Below are 18,499 nucleotides of genomic sequence, written 5' to 3'. Positions count from 1 at the left end.
CCATGGCCTGGGCACCTTGGGAAGTCTTTCTGCAAATAAATCTTGTTTTGCACTATTACAACCTGGTTTGGCAAGTTCTCATAAGGAAACCTATTGAGAGCTGCGTGCAGAGTTTTGGTGGTCCGTTCAAAGGCGTTTTGCTCCACTGTTACCATTTCACCGGAAACACACGGCTCATCTCAGTGAAATGACAACGGGACGTTCTTGGATGGCGATAACCGGTTAGAGAGGGATGGGTTACTGGGGAACCCCCGCTGGGACGTGGATGTAATAAAGGCCTTTTGATCATCTGTGCGTGCATGGTGTTTGTGTATCCGATCCTGCTTGGGTCTGGCTCGGTGTCACCACTGGCAGAGGCCAGTCCGGTGTGGCCGCCTGGATCTGACAAGTGGCGTAGTCGGCAGGATACACAAGCAGCCATGCCGCGGTTGAGAAAGGCGAAAGGGGAAGGCGAGAGCTGAGATGGAGCTGCTCGTGCACGTGGCGTGCCAGGGTGGCCCCAGATGGAGCAGTGGGGGTCGGTAGCTGCGTTGCTTGCCAAGCTAGCCAGCCTGGAAGATTGGCCATAGCTGGCAAGGGGTTAAGAAGTAACCCTGAGGGTCACTGAATTGGCTTTAAGAAGCCTGCCTTCATGCGATGCCTCAGAGGCATGCCAGAAGTTGGCAGGGAAGTTAGGGTGGGCTCTGCTCACCAGGAGAAAAGCATTAGATGGTGATGTATCAGCTTGTATTGGGTTTGCGTGGCAAGGTTTTGTTAGTGGGGGGGGGGCTACAGGGGTGGCTTCTGCGAGAAGCTGCCAGAAGCTTCCCCTGTGTCTGAGAGAGCCAATGCCAGCCGGCTCCAAGACGGAGCCACAACTGGCCAGGGCTGAGCCAATCAGCGCCTCTGTGAGAACATAGTTAAGAAGGGAAAATACAAGTTAGAGGGAGCTTTTGTAGCCGGAGAGAGGAGTGAGAAGATGTAAGAAACTCTGCAGACACCAAGGTCAGTGCAGAAGGAGGGGCAGGAGGTGCTCCAGGCGCCGGAGCAGAGATCCCCCTGCAGCCCGTGGTGAAGACCATGGTGAAGCAGGCTGTCCCCCTGCAGCCCATGCCGGAAGGATGAGGGGGTGTAGAGATTCCACCTGCAGCCCGTGGAGGACCCCACGCCGGAGCAGGTGGAGGCACCTGCAGGAGGCAGTAGCCCCGTGGGAAGCCCGCGCTGGAGCAAGCTGCTGGCAGGACCTGTGGACCCATGGAGAGAGGAGCCCACGCCAGAGCAGGTTTGCTGGCAGGACTTGTGACCCCGTGGGGGACCCACGCTGCAGCAGTCTGCTCCTGAAGGTCTGCACCCCGTGGGAGAGACCCACGCTGGAGAAGTTTGTGAAGGACTGTAGCCGTGGGAAGGACTCATGCTGGAGAAGTTGGTGGAGGACTGTGTCCCATGAGAGGGACTCCATGTTGGAGGAGTCCTCCCCCTGTGGATGAAGAAGCAGCAGAAACAACATGCCGTCAACTGACTGTAACCCCCATTCCCCCTCCCCCTGTGCTGCTGAGGGGGGGAATTTAAGCCCGGGAAGATGGGAGGGGTGGAGGGAGGTGTTTTAAGACTAGACTTTATGTCTCATTCCTCTACCCTGTTTTGCTTGGGAATGTAGTAAAATAGTAAATTTTCTCTCTACTTTCGGTCTCTTTTGCTCATGACGATAATTAGCGAGTGGTCTCTCCCTGTCCTTATGTCGACCCACAAGCCTTTTGTTATAGTTTTTCTCCCCTGTCTAGTTAAGGAGGGGAGCGATACAGTGGCTCCAGTGGGCACCTGGCCTACAGCCAGGGTCAACCCACCACATACCCGCCCAGAGCCAGCTCCAGCCTGGAGCTCCCCCCCGCCACTCCCAGGCAGCCAGCAGGCAGGAGACACCCCCACACGTGCCCAAGGGCCTGGCTGGCCTCACGGGAGAGCCCCAGCCCTCAGCTCAGCTAGGCCGCAGCTGGAGCAGAGACTGCGCCTGGCCAGACCAACATGGCCGCCGGGCAGCCCTGTGCCCCAGGCCTACAGCTCCCAGCATGCCCTGGGAACAACATGGCCACCAGGCCTCCCCATGCCCCAGGCCTACAGCTCCCAGCATGCGGCGGGGTGCTCCTGCTTGCGGTCTGACCCTGCGGGGACACTGTCCCCCGGCCCGGCCCGGGCCCCGCAGGCCCAGAGATGGACAGAGGGACGGTGGGAACAAGGGGCAGGGAGTGGAGGGAGGAGAAATGGTGGTGAGGAGGCGGCAGAGGGAGAGAGCGGGAAAGAGCTGGAGGGGAAGGGCAGAGCGGGGTGCGGGAAGAAAACTAGTGCTAGGCAGCAGGCCAGAGGGACGGAGAGAGAAGAAGAAGGGCCGGGAGGAGGCCAGAGGGACGGGCCGACACAGGCAGGGCCAGGGAGCGGGACGGGGGCGCAGAGAGAGAGAAGAGGAGTGAGAGAGACATGGGCCAGGGAGCAGGACCGAGGGACGGAGGGGAAAGGGTGAGAGGGAAAAGGAAGGGGAGAGAGGAAGGGAGAGGCAGGGGCCTGAGAGCAGGTGTGGTGGGTTGACCCTGGCTGGGGGCCAGGTGCCCCCCCGAGCCGCTCTATCACTGCCCCCCCCTTAACTAGGCAGGGGAGAAACAGTACAACGAAAAGCTTATGGGTCGAGATAAGGACAGGGAGAGATCACTCACTAATTCTCATCAGGAGTCACTGTCCCAGTACAAACTAGATCCCTTTAACCCCTCCCAGCACTGACCTGCCCTGTCCCAGTTCTGAATCCCTGAGCGGGGCAGGGGCTGAATTAAAAAATTCCCTCAATAGCCAATGTGACTATGAAGCAGGTATCCTTTATTGCAGCGCTGGGAGTCGCACCAGGATATTTCCACAAACGAGTGTCTAGACGAGGCACAAATTGTACGTGATTTATATTACAAAAGAGTTACATATTCATCAGGTTTCCGATAAATTTAATACATATTCATTATTGTTCCGGGAACTCATGACTATATGCTAATGTCCTGATACTGCCTGCGCAGTTTCTTTCTCAGGTGGTTGTCAGGGGTCGTCCTCCTCAAATCTTCCTCTTTCTCCTCTTCTTCAGTGGACACAGTTGGGTGACCTCTTCTTCATGATCTCCGTTTTGCAAGCTCAGCAACCTTGTTATCCGCTCCGCCCTGATGGTCGGATGGCTTGTTGGCATATTGGGCCCCCTTTATCAGGGTGCTTCAAACTTTGTGTCTTTTTCTAGTTCATACCCAAGGACTGTTCCCTAATTTATGGCTTCTCTTATCCTGTTTCTACATTCCAGATATTTTACTAATTGTTTTCTTTTTTACTGGAGCATGAGACAGGCGAAGCCTGAGTTTGTGGGGCCTGACTTAAGTGTTGCTAGGTTATATATTCTGTTCTAAAATTGTTCTACGCTAATTAGTTTCCCTTATTCATTCCCCCCCCCTTTTCATTAAAGTTGCAAATTCTTTCGCAAGAAGGCCTACAACACATTGGTTTTTTGCTGTGTTCTCTTAAAGTATTTCCCTGACTCTACTGCATGTCTTATTTCGTGTCCAGTTCTTATATCCTCCTGAAGTTCGCCTGCTACACCAAAATGCACATTGTTTTAATATACAAGTCAGGATTGTCATCAGTCCTATAAGCAGGCCAAAAAGAAATAGCTGCCGGAGCCAGCCAGTCAAATTAGGTAGCCAGGAAGTTAACTTGTGCCAAATTCCTTCAAAACCCCATGAGGTACCATCTTTAGTTATTTTATGCAATACCTCGCTTTGTCTATGGATTTTGTCTAAATCTGTGGAGATTCTACCGCTTTGGTCTATGTACATACAACAGCTTATATTTATGGTTGCACAAACACCACCTTGTGAAGCTAGTAAGAAATCAAGGGCCATTCGGTTTTGAATGACTTCTTTCGACAGACTAGTTATTTCAATTTGCAAGGCCTGTATTGCATCAATGGTTTTGTTGTCAGTGTTTTCTAGTACCGCCGAAATGTTCACTATAGTTTTTTCTAGTTCACTTACCCCTAGCCATGGGAGAAACCACCTTACAAAACTATGGAACTTAGTAAACCTATCCGCTATAGCATTATGAGTTTTCTTTATCCTTTTGAGGGAAGTTGTTATTCTTTCATCCTGTGGGTATCGTTTGTCAACGATAGTAATGTTAGGAACTAAAGCCCCAAGAGTACAAGCTCCTTTCCATCCTAGGGGCAATCTCTTCAAAGCCAGTGTACCACATAGCTACTACCATCCCGTTCCTAATGGGACCAGGAGTCCAGTATAGTTCAGTCTTTGAAAAGCAGGATCAATCAATGTCATATTGAAGGAAATGGACTGTTACATTTTAAATATTCTCCTATAAAGGTGCCCTTTCCTGAACTTACCAAACAGCTATTACTCGAGGTATAATTTGCTATCACATCTACCTTCCACTCATTGTTCCATTTGGATTGGGAATCTTTTCTAAGGGTGGTGTTGGCCCAATAAACTGGATTTGTCCAGGAGACATTAGATGGAAGCAGAACTCCTATTAAGGATATTCAGTGGCCGGAATATTTAGGCATCTGGGTGCAGATCCAACAATCATTTTATGTTAACGTTTTTGTTCTCTCTCTAGCCTTGTTGGTTTTACAGGGAAACACCTCTGGCCCGCCTGAGAAGGTATCCATTAACACTAACACATATCTGTATCCCCCTTTTCTGGGGAGTTCAGAAAAACCTCTTTGTCAATGTTGCCCCAGACTATTGCCTTTTCCTATTACACCCACCTGAATTTTGTTTGACATATTTGGGTGATTCTTTAAACAAATTTCGCACCTTTGGGTTACTTGTTTCACAGTGGTATAAATTTCGACTTACAAGTTTCTGGTTTAATTGTTAATATAAAGCATCTGTACCCCAATGTGTTTTCTTATGTTCATCTAATACTAATTTCCATAACAAATTAGAGGGTACTATTATTCGTCCATCTGCAACATAAAACCATCCATCTTTTCCTTTGTTACCTTCTAAATCATTGATTATTTTTTTTATCTTCTTTGGAATATTTATCTGGATCTAAATCAGAATTTGGAATTTGAAGTTTACCATCCGGAATGAAGGCTGCCATCACTTTACCTTTTTCTGCTGCTTTTCTAGCTTCTGAGTCTGCCAATTTTGCCAATCTCTTGGTCGGTGTGACCTTTTTGGTGCCCTTTACAATGCATAATAGCTACTTTTTCTGGAAGATTTATGGCTTCTAGTAACTTTAGAATCTCTTCTGCATGTTTAATATATTTTCCTGGAGCAGTGAGAAGTCCTCTTTCCTTCCAGATAGCACCATGGGCATGTACAACCCCAAAGGCATACTTTGAATCTGTCTGGATATTAATCTTCTTCCCTCTTGCCAGCTCTAACGTTCAGGTTAGGGCAATGATTTCAGCCTTTTGTGCTGGTGTCCCCGCAGGTAATGATTTTGCTTCGATGACCTTTTGGGTAGTGGTCACAGCATACCCCGCTTGGCGTTCTCCTTGTTTCACAAAGCTGCTTCCGTCTGTATACCAGGAGTCCTCGGCATCGTGGAGCGGCTTGTCTTTTAGATTGGGGTGGCTGGAATATACCGGTTTCATTGTTTTTAAACACTCGCGGACCACCAGATCCGAGATTTCCCCGCTAAGGAAAGAAGCTGGGTTGCACGAGCTATTTCCTGTTTGATATGCTCAAAGGCTTGTTGTTGCTCAAGGCCCCATTCAAAATAGTTCTTTTTCCGGGTTACTCGATAGAGAGGGCTCACAAGCTGAGTATAACCTGGAATATGCATTCTCCAGAACCCCACAAGGCCCAGGAAGGCTTGTGTCTCCTTCTTGTTAGCTGGTGGAGACATAGCTGCTATCTTGTTAATCACATCCATAGGCACATGACGGCATCCATCCTGCCATTTTATTCCCAAAAACTGGATCTCTTGTGCAGGTCCCTTGACCTTGCTTTTCTTTATGGCGAAACCAGCTTTCAGAAGAATCTGAATTACTCTTTTTCCCTTCTTGAATACTTCTTCTGCCTTATTGCCCCACACAATGATGTCATCGATGTATTGTAGATGTTCAGGGGCACCACCCTCTTCCAGTGCAGTTTGGATTAGTCCATGACAAATAGTAGGACTATGCTTCCACGCCTGGGGCAGTCGATTCCAGGTGTATTGAACACCTCTCCAAGTGAAAGCAAACTGTGGCCTGCATTCGGCTGCCAAAGGAATTGAGAAGAATGCATTAGCGATGTCAATTGTAGCATACCACTTGGCTGCTTTTGACTCCAATTCATATTGGAGCTCTAACATGTCTGGTACAGCAGCACTCAGTGGTGGCGTCACTTCGTTCAGGCCACGATAGTCCACCGTTAACCTCCACCCTTCATCAGACTTTTGCACTGGCTATATGAGACTATTCAAAGGTGAATGAGTCTTGCTGATGACTCCCTGGTTCTCCAGGTGATGAATCAGCTCATGGGTGGGAGCCAGGGAGTCTCGATTTGTGCGATATTGCTGCCGGTGTGCTGTCCTGGTAGCAGTGGGCACCTGTTGTTCTTCAACTTGCAGCAATCCCACAACAAAGGGATCTTCTGAGAGACCAGACAGGGTAGATAACTGTTTGGTCTTCTCTGCGTTCACAGTGGCTACACCGAAAGCCCATCGGTACCCCTTTGGGTCCTTGAAGTACCCTCTCCTGAGGTAATCTATGCCAAGGATACAAGGGGCCTCTGGGCCGGTCACAATGGGGTGCTTCTCCCCCTTGTCCCCTGTTAAGCTCACCTCAGCCTCCAATACGGACAGTTCTTGGCATCCCCCTGTCACTCCAGAGATCCGGATGGGTTCTGTGCCCCTACACCCTGATGGTAGCAGTGTACACTGTGCACCAGTGTCTACCAAAGCCTTATACTTCTGTGGGTCTGATGTGCCAGGCCATCGAATCCACACAGTCCAGTATACCCGGTCATCCCTTTCCTCCTCCTGGCTGAAGGCAGGGACCCTCTATTCCTGTTCCTGGTCAGAGTATTCACTGTCTGAGCCTCGCAGTGACAGACCAGATGTCCCCTCACCAGGATCGAGGGAGGTGATTTTAGTTTTACATCTGGGAGATCGCTGTTTGCCTTCTCGTGTCTCTGTAGCAACTACACTGACGGCCTTCTTGGGTGTCCCCTTCTTAACAGCTGTCTTCCCTCTTAGTTCACGAACACGGGCTTCCAACTTAAAGGTGGGTTCACTGTCCCACTTCCTCATGTCTTCCCCTTGGTCACGCAGGAAAAACCAGAGTGTACCATGTGGCATATGCCTGGGGCTCCCTTTCCCTCTGACTGGAGCAGATGACTGATTTCTTGGGGTACCTCTGACAGCCGACGTGCTGGCCCGTAGGGAGGAGGAGGTACAGAGGTTTTCTTCAAAGTTCTGAAGCCAAGCGGACACCTTCTCCACAGTTGGTGTGTCCATATCGGGGAAATACATTGCTGCCAACCTGTTAGAATATGATGCTGGGGCACTTTGAATCACCTTCCTCCACATGGCCTGTGTGCACAGGACATCCTCTGGATCTTTGGAGACCTCCTCATCATCTAGATCACTATAGATGACTTCCAACACCGCTAGTTCTCTCAGGTACTGGATGCCTTCATCTGCGGTGGTCCACGTTCCTGGGCAGTTAACAAGATCTTCCTTGAATGGGTATCTTGCCCTCACACTTGAAAGCAGCCATCTCCAGAGACTGCAAATTGCTGTCTCTTTTCCAATTCCCCTCTCAATTCCTCGGTTTCTAGCAAGGGATCCCAGGTGTTGGGCTTCCCTGCCTTCCAGTTGCTGACTGTCAGCCCCATTATCCCAGCATCGAAGCAGCCAGGCAGCAATCCACTCACCAGGCTGGCGGCTGTAATCTTTCCGCATATCTCGAAGTTCGGATGAGGTCAGAGACCGGGTAGTTTCTGCTTCTTGTCTGATTTCTCTCACTCCTTCCTCCCACTTCTTTGCTGAAGGACCAGCTTCCTGCTCAAACCTCTCCTCCTCTTCTTCCTCTTCCTTACTAATTGATGATATGGACCTGTTGACCTCCTGGTCCACTGTTTCTTTTTTACTACTGGGGCAATTACTGTAGTTGTTACTGTTTGTGTCCCTATCTCAGCCACGGTGTCCTCAGCTGCAGTTTGGGTGCCTTCCTCAACCACAGTCCTCTGAGAGTTCTGCACTGTGGCTCGATAGGCCCAGGCCAGGCCCCAGTACAGTGCTACAAGCTGTTGGTTTTCATTGGGGTAGGCAAGACACCCTTCTATCAGGTGGCGTGTCAGTTTGCTGGGATTGCTTGCCTGTTCAGGTGTGAAGTCCCAGGCTATAGGAGGTGATAATCGCCCTAGGAACCTGCCCAAATCCTTCCACACACCCTGCCACCCGGGGACTGGCTGCCTCAGGGCACGTTTCAGTATTGCCTCACTTAAAAGTTGTCTCCCCTTAAACCAGGACAAAACCAAACTCCACAACACCCGTAATATGCCAGCAGTATTAATTAGTAATATTAATGAGCTTACATAAGGGTGAACAAGGACCTTAGGAGCCTGCATAATGAAACCATCCACATCAAACCCAGGTAGAGAGAGAGATGTATTCCCCCATCATGTCCACAAGATAGCTCCCCCAGCACAGTAAGATCGTCAACACTAGGCCAAAGCACAGAGCAGCCATTGTTTGTATCAGCATGTTCCTAAGTTTAGCAAAATAGAGATAAGCAGCACAGCTAACAAACCCCGTGACCTGCACAGGAGCTTGCAACTTAAAAACTACTATAGCTGTAGCACCCTTAATACCAAACTGCCGTTGTCGAGCCCCACCTTGGGTGCCAAAAGGACTGTGGTGGGTTGACCCTGGCTGGCGGCCAGGTGCCCACCAGAGCCACTCTGTCACTCCCCTTTTCAGTAAGGCAGGGAGGGGAGAAAGGAAGATGGAAAAAACAACCCCAAACTCGTGGGTCAAGATAAAGGCAGTTTAATGTAGCTAAAGCAAAAAGTCGTGCGCGGAAGCAAAGCAAGAAAAGCAAAGATTATTCTCTACTTCCCATCAGCAGGTGATGTCCGGCCACTTCCTGGGAAGTAGGGCTTCAGTATGCGTGCCCCTTACTCCGGAAGACAAACGTTGTAAAAAAAACCCCAACGAATGCCCCCGCCCTGTTCCTCCCCTATTCTCAGTTTCTTATTGCTGAGCAGATGCCATATGGTATGGAATATCCCTTTGGTCAGTTTGGGTCAGCTGTCCTAGCTGTGTCCCCTCCCAAGATCTTGCCCACCCCCAGCCTGCTGCTGGGGAAAAAGAAATGTTGTAGAGACAGCCTTGATGTGTGCTGGCACTGCTCAGGAGTAGCCAAAACACTGGTGTGTTATCAACAGTTTGCTAGCTACCAATACACAGCACAGCACCATGAGGGCTGCTGTGGGGAGAATTAAGTCCATCTCAGCCAGACCCAATACACTTGCTGTGCGTAAAGAGCTAATATGGACCAAGAGGTCCAAGCAGGGAGTGCTTGGAGGGGTCCTGGACTCTCTCTTTGACACAAAAAATGTGTTTTCTATTCCCCTGTTAGACCTGGAATTCAGAGGAGCTCACGTGGACCTAATATACAGCTGAGGAATGGACTTTCCTTTTCTTTGAACTATGCCTAACACCTCTTCCTGTGGTATGGAATCTCCTAAATCCAAACCACAGCACTGTACCAGCTGCTCGGAAGAAAATGAACTCCATCCCAGCTGAAAGCAGGACAACCAAGCACAGCGTAGTGAACTGGTCGAGGGGAGGTGACTGTCCCACTCTACACTGCACTGGTGCGGCCCCACCTTGAATGCTGTGTGCAGTTTTGGGCACCTCAGTACAAGAAAGACATCAAAGTATTAGAGTGTGTCCAGGGGAGGGTGACCAAGATGGTGTGGGGTCACGAGGGCAAGACTTAGGAGGAGCAGTTGAGGTGACTTGGCTTGTTCAGCTTGGCGAAGAGAAGGCTGAGGGGTGACCTCATCTCAGTCTCCAACTTCCTCAAGGGGGGCAGTGGAGGGGGAGGTGCTGATCTCCTCTCTCTGGTGACCAGTGAGAGGACACGAGGAAATGGCATGAAGCTGCATCAGGGGAAGTTTGGATATGACATTAGAATGGTAGATCACTGCAATAGATTTCCCATGGAAGTGGTCATGGCACCAAGCCTGTCAGATTTCAAGAAGCATCTGGAAGATGCGCTTAGTCATATGGTTTAATATTTACATAGTCCTGAGAGGAGCAAGGAGTTGGAATCAATGATCCTTATGGATCCCTTCCAACTTGAGCTGTTCTTTGGTTCTATGATCTGCAAACTTGGCGAGGGTGCCCTCAATCCCTCTCTGTATATCATTAAGATACTGGTCCCAGTATTGGTCCCAGTACGGAACCTTGAGGGAAACTCCTCGTTCCTGGCTTTCACTTGGACACTGAGCTATTGACTGTCACTCCTTGGAATCAGCCATCCAGCCAGTTCCTTACCCATCTATCCATCAAACCAATACCTCACCAATTTATAGGCAGCAATGTTGTAGGGGACTGTAGCAAAGGTCTCCCAGAAGTCCAGAAAGATGAAATTCTGTAGCTCTTCCCTTGCCCACTGATGCAGTCACTCCATCATAGAAGGCCACGAGGTTAGTCAGGCACAATCTAGCCTTGGTGAGGCCTGGTTAGCTGTCTCTAATATCCTCCTTCTCTTCCATAAGTTTTGACAGATCTTCCAGGAGGATGAGCTCCATGATCTTGGCAAGCACAGAAGTGAGGCTGAGTGGGTGGTAGTTCCCAGGAGTCTCCTTTTTTCCAAAAATGGGCATGAAATTCCCTTTTTCCATTCACAGGGGACATGCTGTGATCCTGGAACACCCTGATAATCATTGTCCGATTCCCTGGTTGTCCCATCGTTAGACAGGACACCCCAATCCCTCCACGGAATGAGGAAATGATAGTGGAGAGAAGAACCAGGACCGTTCAGAAGATCTACCAGTGAGTGGAGACACACGAGTGCAGAGCCCGGTGTGACCTGCTTCATAGTCACGCTCTGCCTGTATCTCCCAGATGGAGTTGGGACAGACCTTGCCTCAAGGCAGCGGTGGCAGCCAGTCACTGGCCCACGGAAAGGGAGTGTGCCTGAGAGGCCCTGGGTGGTCTGTCACACCTCTGCTCTGAAGGGGAACGGCTGTCCTGTGTGTCCTGTGGTGTCTCTGCCAGCTGCAGCCAGTTGTGCTGGAGAGCCCTGTCATCTCCTGTAGCACTGCAGGCCTGCATTTGGCCATGGTATTGAGCAGCTGTGGGTTTGTGGCAGCCCTAGGTGAGAGCTGAGTCCCCTGCCAGCGCCAGGGCTGCAAAGCAAGGCTGAGCTGCCTCGATTGACTCGCCTGCCTCCCTTCCCTCAGCAGGGGTAAAGGAGACCCCTCCCTGTCACTGCCTGGGGTCCTGTCGAATGCTGAGACAAGGAGAGGTGATTCTCCTGCCCAGCTCTGCTTTGATCAGGAGAAATGACTCTGCTGGAAAGAAGGAGTGTTCCCTCAGCTGAGGGAGGGAACATGAGTGGTTCCTTCAGGCTGTTTCAGAGCAGGTTCCCCTGGAGCCCCAGGGACACCTGGAGGGAGCCCAGAGGGGACAGAGAAAGTGCCACCTTGGGCTGGTCCTCTGCTGCTGAGCTGGGCCGGGCTCCTGGGATGGAGGGAGCTCATGGCCCGTGGGCAGCGCTGCAGAGAGACAGCTCTGCCCAGGAGCAGGGCTGAGGGCACTGCCTGCAGGCCCCGAGGGGAGGGAATTGAGGCAGACAGAGCTTCAAGGCAGCTGGGAGCGGGAGGATGCTGCGAGCTCCCTGGAGGAGAAATCTTCACAGAGAGTAAGTCTGTGACTGCAGGGCATTGCATCTGCGGATCCTGGTGGGATCTCCTGAAGCTGGCACATCGCACAGCCTGCAGGATCGGTAAGTAGAACTCTTGGAGATTCTCTGGTGTGGAGGATGAGGATGCGCTCCAGAGCAGGGATGCCCTGCTGCCCCATCAGAGGGACAAGGCATGAGGGCTGCCTTCTGCTGTGGACGGCTGCAGGGATATGAAGCTGGGTGTGCAGGCAGGGGTGCCCAGGGCTGTCCTTCTGAGCAGGGTCCCTGCACCCCAGGGTGCTGTGTGCTGGGTCAGGGACTCTTCCACCTGCCAGGGTCAAGAGTACCCAGGGAGCTCCCCACAGCGCTCTGGGGAGCAGCTGTGGGTGGAAGGAGATGCCCGCGGCAGGGCACAGCATGGCAAGGCTGTGCTGTGAGGCTCAGGGCTGCTCACAGCTCCAGATCACCCCAGGATATTTGCAGAGGGTCCCACATGGTGGGGTAGGATCTGTGAGCACCGGCCAGGAGGAGAAAGAGAAGCAGCTCCTGGGAGGGACAGCTCCAGGCAGCAGAGATATGGGCAAGCAGTGAGAGGGAGCTGCTGCCAGAAGCACTATGAGAGGTGGGATTCAGGCACCTCCCTGCCATCCTCTGCAGCACAGATGCCTTCTCTGGGCAATCCTCTGTCTCCTCTCCCACCCAGCACAGCCTCTGTGGGATGCTCCCTTTGCCTCTCAGGGCACACAGGGTTTCATTTTCAGGACAGCAGAAATGCCAAGGATTTCTGTCAGCAGAACTCGGAGGTAAAGGTTTTCCTGAAAGGCGACGGGAGGTTTGGAGGGGTGTCTATGGGAAATGGCTTTGATTTTGGTCTGAGAAGTCTCCCCTAACTGCTCACTGTCCTTTCCTCCACACATAGCCCCCATGCCCAGAGGCAGCAGATGTCCAACGGCAGCTCCATCACCCAGTTCCTCCTCCTGGCCTTTGCAGACACACGGCAGCTGCAGCTCTTGCACTTCTGGCTCTTCCTGGGCATCTACCTGGCTGCCCTCCTGGGCAACGGCCTCATCATCACCGCCATAGCCTGCGACCACCACCTCCACACCCCCATGTACTTCTTCCTCCTCAACCTCTCCCTTCTCGACCTGGGTATCATCTCGACCACTCTCCCCAAATCCATGGCCAATTCCTTGTGGGACACCAGGGACATCTCCTACTTGGGATGTGCTGCACAGCTCTTTCTCTTTGCCTTCTTGTTTGGAGCAGAGTTTTCTCTTTTGACTGTCATGGCCTACGACCGCTATGTTGCCATCTGCCAACCCCTGCACTACGGGACCCTCCTGGGCAGCAGAGCTTGTGTCCACATGGCAGCAGCTGCCTGGGGCAGTGGGTTTCTCACTGCTCTGCTGCACACGGCCAATACATTTTCCATACCCCTCTGCCAGGGCAATGCTGTGGGACAGTTCTTCTGTGAAATCCCCCAGATCCTCAAGCTCTCCTGCTCACACTCCTACCTCACGGAAGCTGGGCTTCTTGTTTTTTGTGTATTTTTAGCATTTGGGTGTTTTATTTTCATTCTTTTCTCCTATGTGCAGATCTTCAGGGCCGTGCTGAGGATCCCCTCGGAGCAGGGACGGCACAAAGCCTTTTCCACGTGCCTCCCTCACCTGGCCGTGGTCTCCCTCTTTGTCAGCACTGCCATGTTTGCCTACCTGAAGCCCCCCTCCATCTCCTCCCCATCCCTGGATCTGGTGGTGGCAGTTCTGTACTCGGTGGTGCCTCCAGCAGTGAACCCCCTCATCTACAGCATGAGGAACCAGGAGCTCAAGGAGTCCATTAGGAAAGTGATTTCATTCGTGCTTCTCAATAATGAGAAACTTCCCACCACTCTCCAGATATGAATCCCAGGGAATTCCATTCTGGGCCTTTACTTTTCATTTGGTTTTGTTTTTTTTTTCCTTTGGTTGTTTTTTTTAATTATCATTGCCATGGTTAGCATTGTCATCGTCAGACCTGACTCTCAGATCATCACTGTAATGAAATGGGATCTCCCCGGTGAACTGCCTGAAGGCTTTTCTTCCAGAGCTCGCAAACAATACCTGAGTGTTCTGGTTTCAGCTGAGATGATAGAGTTAATTTTCTTCCTAGCAGCTGGTACAGTCCTCTGGTTTGGATTTAGTATAAGAATGATTTTGATAATGCACTTCAGTTTTTATTTGTTGCTGAGCAGTCAAGGACTTTTCAGCTTCTCATACTGGCCTGCCAACGAGAAGGTACTATTACTATAAATTATTATTATCATTATTGTTATTATTGTCTTCCTTTTCTGTCCTATTAATCTGTCTTTATCTCAACCCATAAGGTTTTTTTAGGGTTTTTTTTCTTTTTGATTCTCTCCCCCATCCCACTTGGGGGGAGTGAGCAAATGGCAGTGTGGTTGTTTTAGCTGCCACCTGGGTTTAACCGCAACGCTGAGGTACATTGCCAAGGCTGTCCCCGATATGAACTTGCAGATGGTTTCCTCAAAGAGGGGAGCCTGGAGGTGCCTGGAGTAAGAGTAACTCTGGCTCAAGGTAGAGCGCCACAAGTCCTTGCTGTCCTGGTTCTCCAGCAGGCCCGGAAGGTGGCTGAAGAAGGACTGGTGCCCCCAAGGCCCTTAGTGCTGTCGTCTCTGCTGAAGGGTGGCGTGGAGAGGGAGCCTGGGAGCCTGTGTCAGGGCTTGCGCTGCAGGGAGCACGACCCAGCAGCCATGTCAGGTCACTGCTGTCCCCGTGCCCAGCACATGTCCTTCAGACAGTCTCCCCCACCCCGTCTGTTGGCCCAGACCCCCAGAGTCACCCCCAGTCCCGACATTTTGTAGCTTCCCCTTCCAGACCTGGCCATTCAGCACGGTCCAGCTTTGGGCTGCTCTTTCAAATCCATCTCCACTGGGGGAGCACCAAGCCCTTCCCAGGCTCACACATGCCCAGAGCCCGGCAGAGCCTGGAGCAGAGCTGCCTCTGAAGCCCTGCGTGGGACACAGTGGAGCCCGGGCAGGGGCTGGGTGCTGGGGAGGGCTGCCAAAGCGGGAGGGTGGCAGGGGGACAGGGCACCGAGGTCTGTCATGCAGACCACGCCAGGGAGATAGATGTTTCCCCACCCCGGTGGCCCCTTGCCCTGTGTGATGCCAGCACAGTTGGACTGTGGGGCCGCATGTGGGGCAGCGGGACCGGGCTGGTGCAAGAATGGCAATGCAAAGAGGAGGCATGATGTCCCTTGAAGCTCCTGCGCTGCCGGGACATCAAAGCTACCCTCAACCCCCAGCCAGGCAGGGCTGTTGCCATGGTGACCGCAATGATGCTAGGACCCCCGGTGACATCAGGGGTGGGAGGGCTGGGGTCTGGTGGGAGGTGAGCAGCCCCACTGCAGCCAGAGCAGCTCCCCACAGCCGTGACAGGACTCGCTGATGCTCAAGGGCTCCGGGGTGTCTTGGGGGGCTGCAGCCACTGGCACCGCCTGCCAGGAGCCCCAAGGAGCTGACCTCACGGTGCCTCCCCTCCTGTGTCACCGTCCTCTCTCAGGAGCATCACTGGGTGCATTACTCCCTGCCCGGCTGTGAAGGGGACCTGCTGGAGGTCTTCTCTGCTGAGCCCCATGTCCTCAGCTCTGTCCCAGCCTCAGCTCACAGTCACGATCGCAATCCTTCTGCAGTGCGTGTCTCTGCCTGGAGCTGGCCACCACGGCCTGCCTGCGTGGTCCCAGAGGATCCCAGCAAGGTTGAGCTTGGACAGGAGGTTGTGACTGTCCTTGCTCTGAGTAGGTGTGATGTCATCTGGGTGGGCATCATGAAGGGAAGGAAAGGACTGGAGAGAACAAGGACAAGAAGCAGTAAGGAAAATTTCAGATGAGGAGAGGAAAGAAAAGAAGAAAAAAAAATACATTTTATCTCTCTGTCTGTCTGTCTGTCTCCGTCTTGGATACTGCAGGGGTAGATTGAAAACTCATGTTCAGCTCCTTGTCCAACCAAAAAACCCCTGGTCCTTCTCTGAAAAGCTTGTTTCTGGCTGGTTGGCCCCTGGCATGTCATGATGAACATTGTGGTTCCTGCCTGGGCATTTCCCCTTGTGGAACTTGATGAGGTTCCTCTCTGCCCAGTTCTCCAGCCTGCTGTGGTCCCTCAGAAGGACAGCACAACCATCTTGAGTATCAGCTGCTCCTCTCCATTTCATATCATCTGCCAACCTGCTGAGGGTGATCTCTTCTCCATCGTCCAGGTCATTAAATCATGAAACAGTGTCAGCCCCAGTGTCAACTGCCCATCTACAGCTGTAGTGAATGGTCTCCAGCTGGATTGTGTACCTCTGGTCACAACCTTCTGAACCCAGGTGTTCAGCAAGTATCCAATCCACTGCGCCTTCCGCTTACCTAGTCCATGCTTCATCAGCATGGACTCATCTATGAGAGTGCTATTGGAGAGTGTCAGAAGCCTTTCTAAGGTCCAGACAGACAACAGCCACTGCTCTCCCTTCATCCACCCACCTCCACCGCCCAATGACATCAGGTAGTGGAAGGCTGTCAGGTTGGTCAGACTGACTTTCCTCTTCATAAACTCCTGCGCAGTCCTCATCCCAGTCATGTTCTTGTTTGTCACTTGTCTAGAGATAGTTGCCAGGACTAGTTGCTCCAGGCACATAGGTGAGGCTGACCAACTACCGGGATTCTCCTTCTTGCCCTTCTTTAGGATCCAAGTGACACTTACTTTCTGCCAGTCCTCAGGAACCTCACCCCAGCTGCAGAGGCTTTCCCAGCTAATTGAGAGTGGCCGCGCAATGACGTTGGCCAACATCTTCAGCACTCGTGGGTGCACCTGTCATGTCCCACGGACTTGTTTCTATCCAATTTGCCTAAGTGTTGCCTGACAGGATCCTTCACCACTGTGCCAGGGCAATGCTGTGGGACAGTTCTTCTGGGAAATCCCTCAGATCCTCAAGCTCCTACCCCAGGGAAGCTGGGCTCCTTGTCACAAATTTTGTCTTTGCTCTTGGCTGTTTTGTGTTCATTGTGGTGTCCTATGTGCAGATCTTCAGGGCCGTGCTGAGGATCCCCTCGGAGCAGGGACAGCACAAAGCCTTTTCCACGTGCCTCCCTCACCTGGCCGTGGTCTCCCTCTTTGTCAGCACTGCCATGTTTGCCTACCTGAAGCCCCCTTCTATCTCCTCCCCAGCTCTGAACTTGGTGACAGCAGTTCTGTACTCGGTGGTGCCTCCAGCAGTGAACCCCCTCATCTACAGCATGAGGAACCAGGAGCTGAAGGATGCCCTGAGGAAACACATTCAATGGGTTAACCTCCAGCAACAGTAAGCTGCCCATCGCTCCTCACAACTTAATTCCATTTTTTCCCATGATAATCATGTGCGTACAGGCATATTTATATTCATCCCACATCTCCACAAGCGTAGCTTTGCTGTGCCTACCTTTTGTAAATGTGTCATCATAAATGTGTCAGAGCTGTCTTCCTCGGAGCATCTTTAACAAATGTTACCACCCCCTTGCAGCTCCGGAAGGCTGGGCTTCTCCTGTTGCTGAAGTCAGGACTAGGATCCAGGAACTGCACTCACCATTTTGGCGGGGCAAACAATGACACTCTGGAAGAAGCCACATAATTTTTCTGCTGTTCTTCACTCCCTGTGCCCAGCACGTGTCCTTGAGACAACCTTCCCCATTCCATGTGTCAGACCTTACCTCAAAAGTCACCCAAGGCAAGGCCTCTCAGCCACAGTCCAGCTGTGACCACAGGAAGGGCAAGGTCTCTCCTGGGTCCTCTGCAGGGCTGGAAGCCTCTGTGATCCCCACTACAAAAGGCAGCATACCGAGGAGAACTTGGGAAACTGTAGGCCATCCCCATGCCCTCAGGAAGAGACCCTCAGGAAGAGTCCCCCAGTCCAAATAGCCAGCCCAGCATGTTGCTGCGTGATCAGACAGCAGAAGCTGCCCCAGGAACATCATTCCAGGCCCTATCTCCTCCTCCCAGACCCAGCCCCCAGCCAGGCAGGGCTCTCCCCCTTGTCGTTGAGATGGTTCTAGGGACCAGGAGACGCCTGGAGGGGGAGATGTTGGGTGGGCAGAGCCCATGATCCCATGGGGGATTTAGGATCCTGCAATTTGTCGCAAATTGATTTGACACAATTTGGAGGCATTGAAGATTTATTAACGCTGTTCTGGTAAATCACAGACTTAGATTATATGATATTTAATGACACTCAATTATCAGCCAATTAAAAAGAATTATTTGACAGAATTTACTATATTCACATTTTTGCCACTTAACAATTCCAAAATGACAAGGTTCACACGAGACTTACAACAGAGTGTTCTAAATCAAACCACATACACATAAAGACACAGCAACACACGGCAAGAACAGAGTGTTGGGATCGCACGGTGCCCCGGCAGGGGGGCTACACCACCACACTCATACAGCCCTGGACTGGGTTTTGCCTAACGAAACCCAAGGAGCAGCAGAGCCCTTCCCACAGAGCTACTCCCCAGCCACGCAGACCCTGGCCTCTGTCATTGCACAGGGTTAGCGTACGTCAAGGGAAAGGACTTTGGATTTGTCCTCATTGGACATCATGGTGTTCCTATTGCAGC

The 18,499-nt window shown here is 51.8% G+C and overlaps 1 protein-coding gene across 1 annotated transcript; it reads left to right on the top strand.

Annotated features, from left to right (window-relative positions):
• The first annotated feature begins 12,795 nt into the window (after nucleotides 1–12,795).
• On the top strand, nucleotides 12,796–17,209 carry LOC142602517 (olfactory receptor 14J1-like). The gene is made up of 2 exons (XM_075757544.1): nucleotides 12,796–13,716; nucleotides 17,180–17,209. Exons 1-2 carry the CDS (start codon nucleotides 12,811–12,813, stop codon nucleotides 17,207–17,209), a joined length of 936 nt encoding a protein of 311 aa, XP_075613659.1. The 5' UTR covers nucleotides 12,796–12,810.
• The last annotated feature ends 1,290 nt before the right edge of the window (nucleotides 17,210–18,499 follow it).

Source organism: Balearica regulorum, chromosome 7, assembly GCF_011004875.1.
Source record: "Balearica regulorum gibbericeps isolate bBalReg1 chromosome 7, bBalReg1.pri, whole genome shotgun sequence".
NCBI classification, from domain to species: domain Eukaryota; kingdom Metazoa; phylum Chordata; class Aves; order Gruiformes; family Gruidae; genus Balearica; species Balearica regulorum.
Note: the sequence above shows the minus strand (reverse complement) of the source record. Positions and strands in the feature narration are given on the sequence as shown.

Bases quoted from the DNA above. Each gene is read 5' to 3' on its own strand.
- LOC142602517 (XM_075757544.1), top strand. From the start codon at position 12,811: ATGTCCAACGGCAGCTCCATCACCCAGTTCCTCCTCCTGGCCTTTGCA. The intron at 13,717-17,179 runs ATTTCATTCGTG...CTGAGGAAACAC, and splicing joins AGGAGTCCATTAGGAAAGTG to ATTCAATGGGTTAACCTCCA.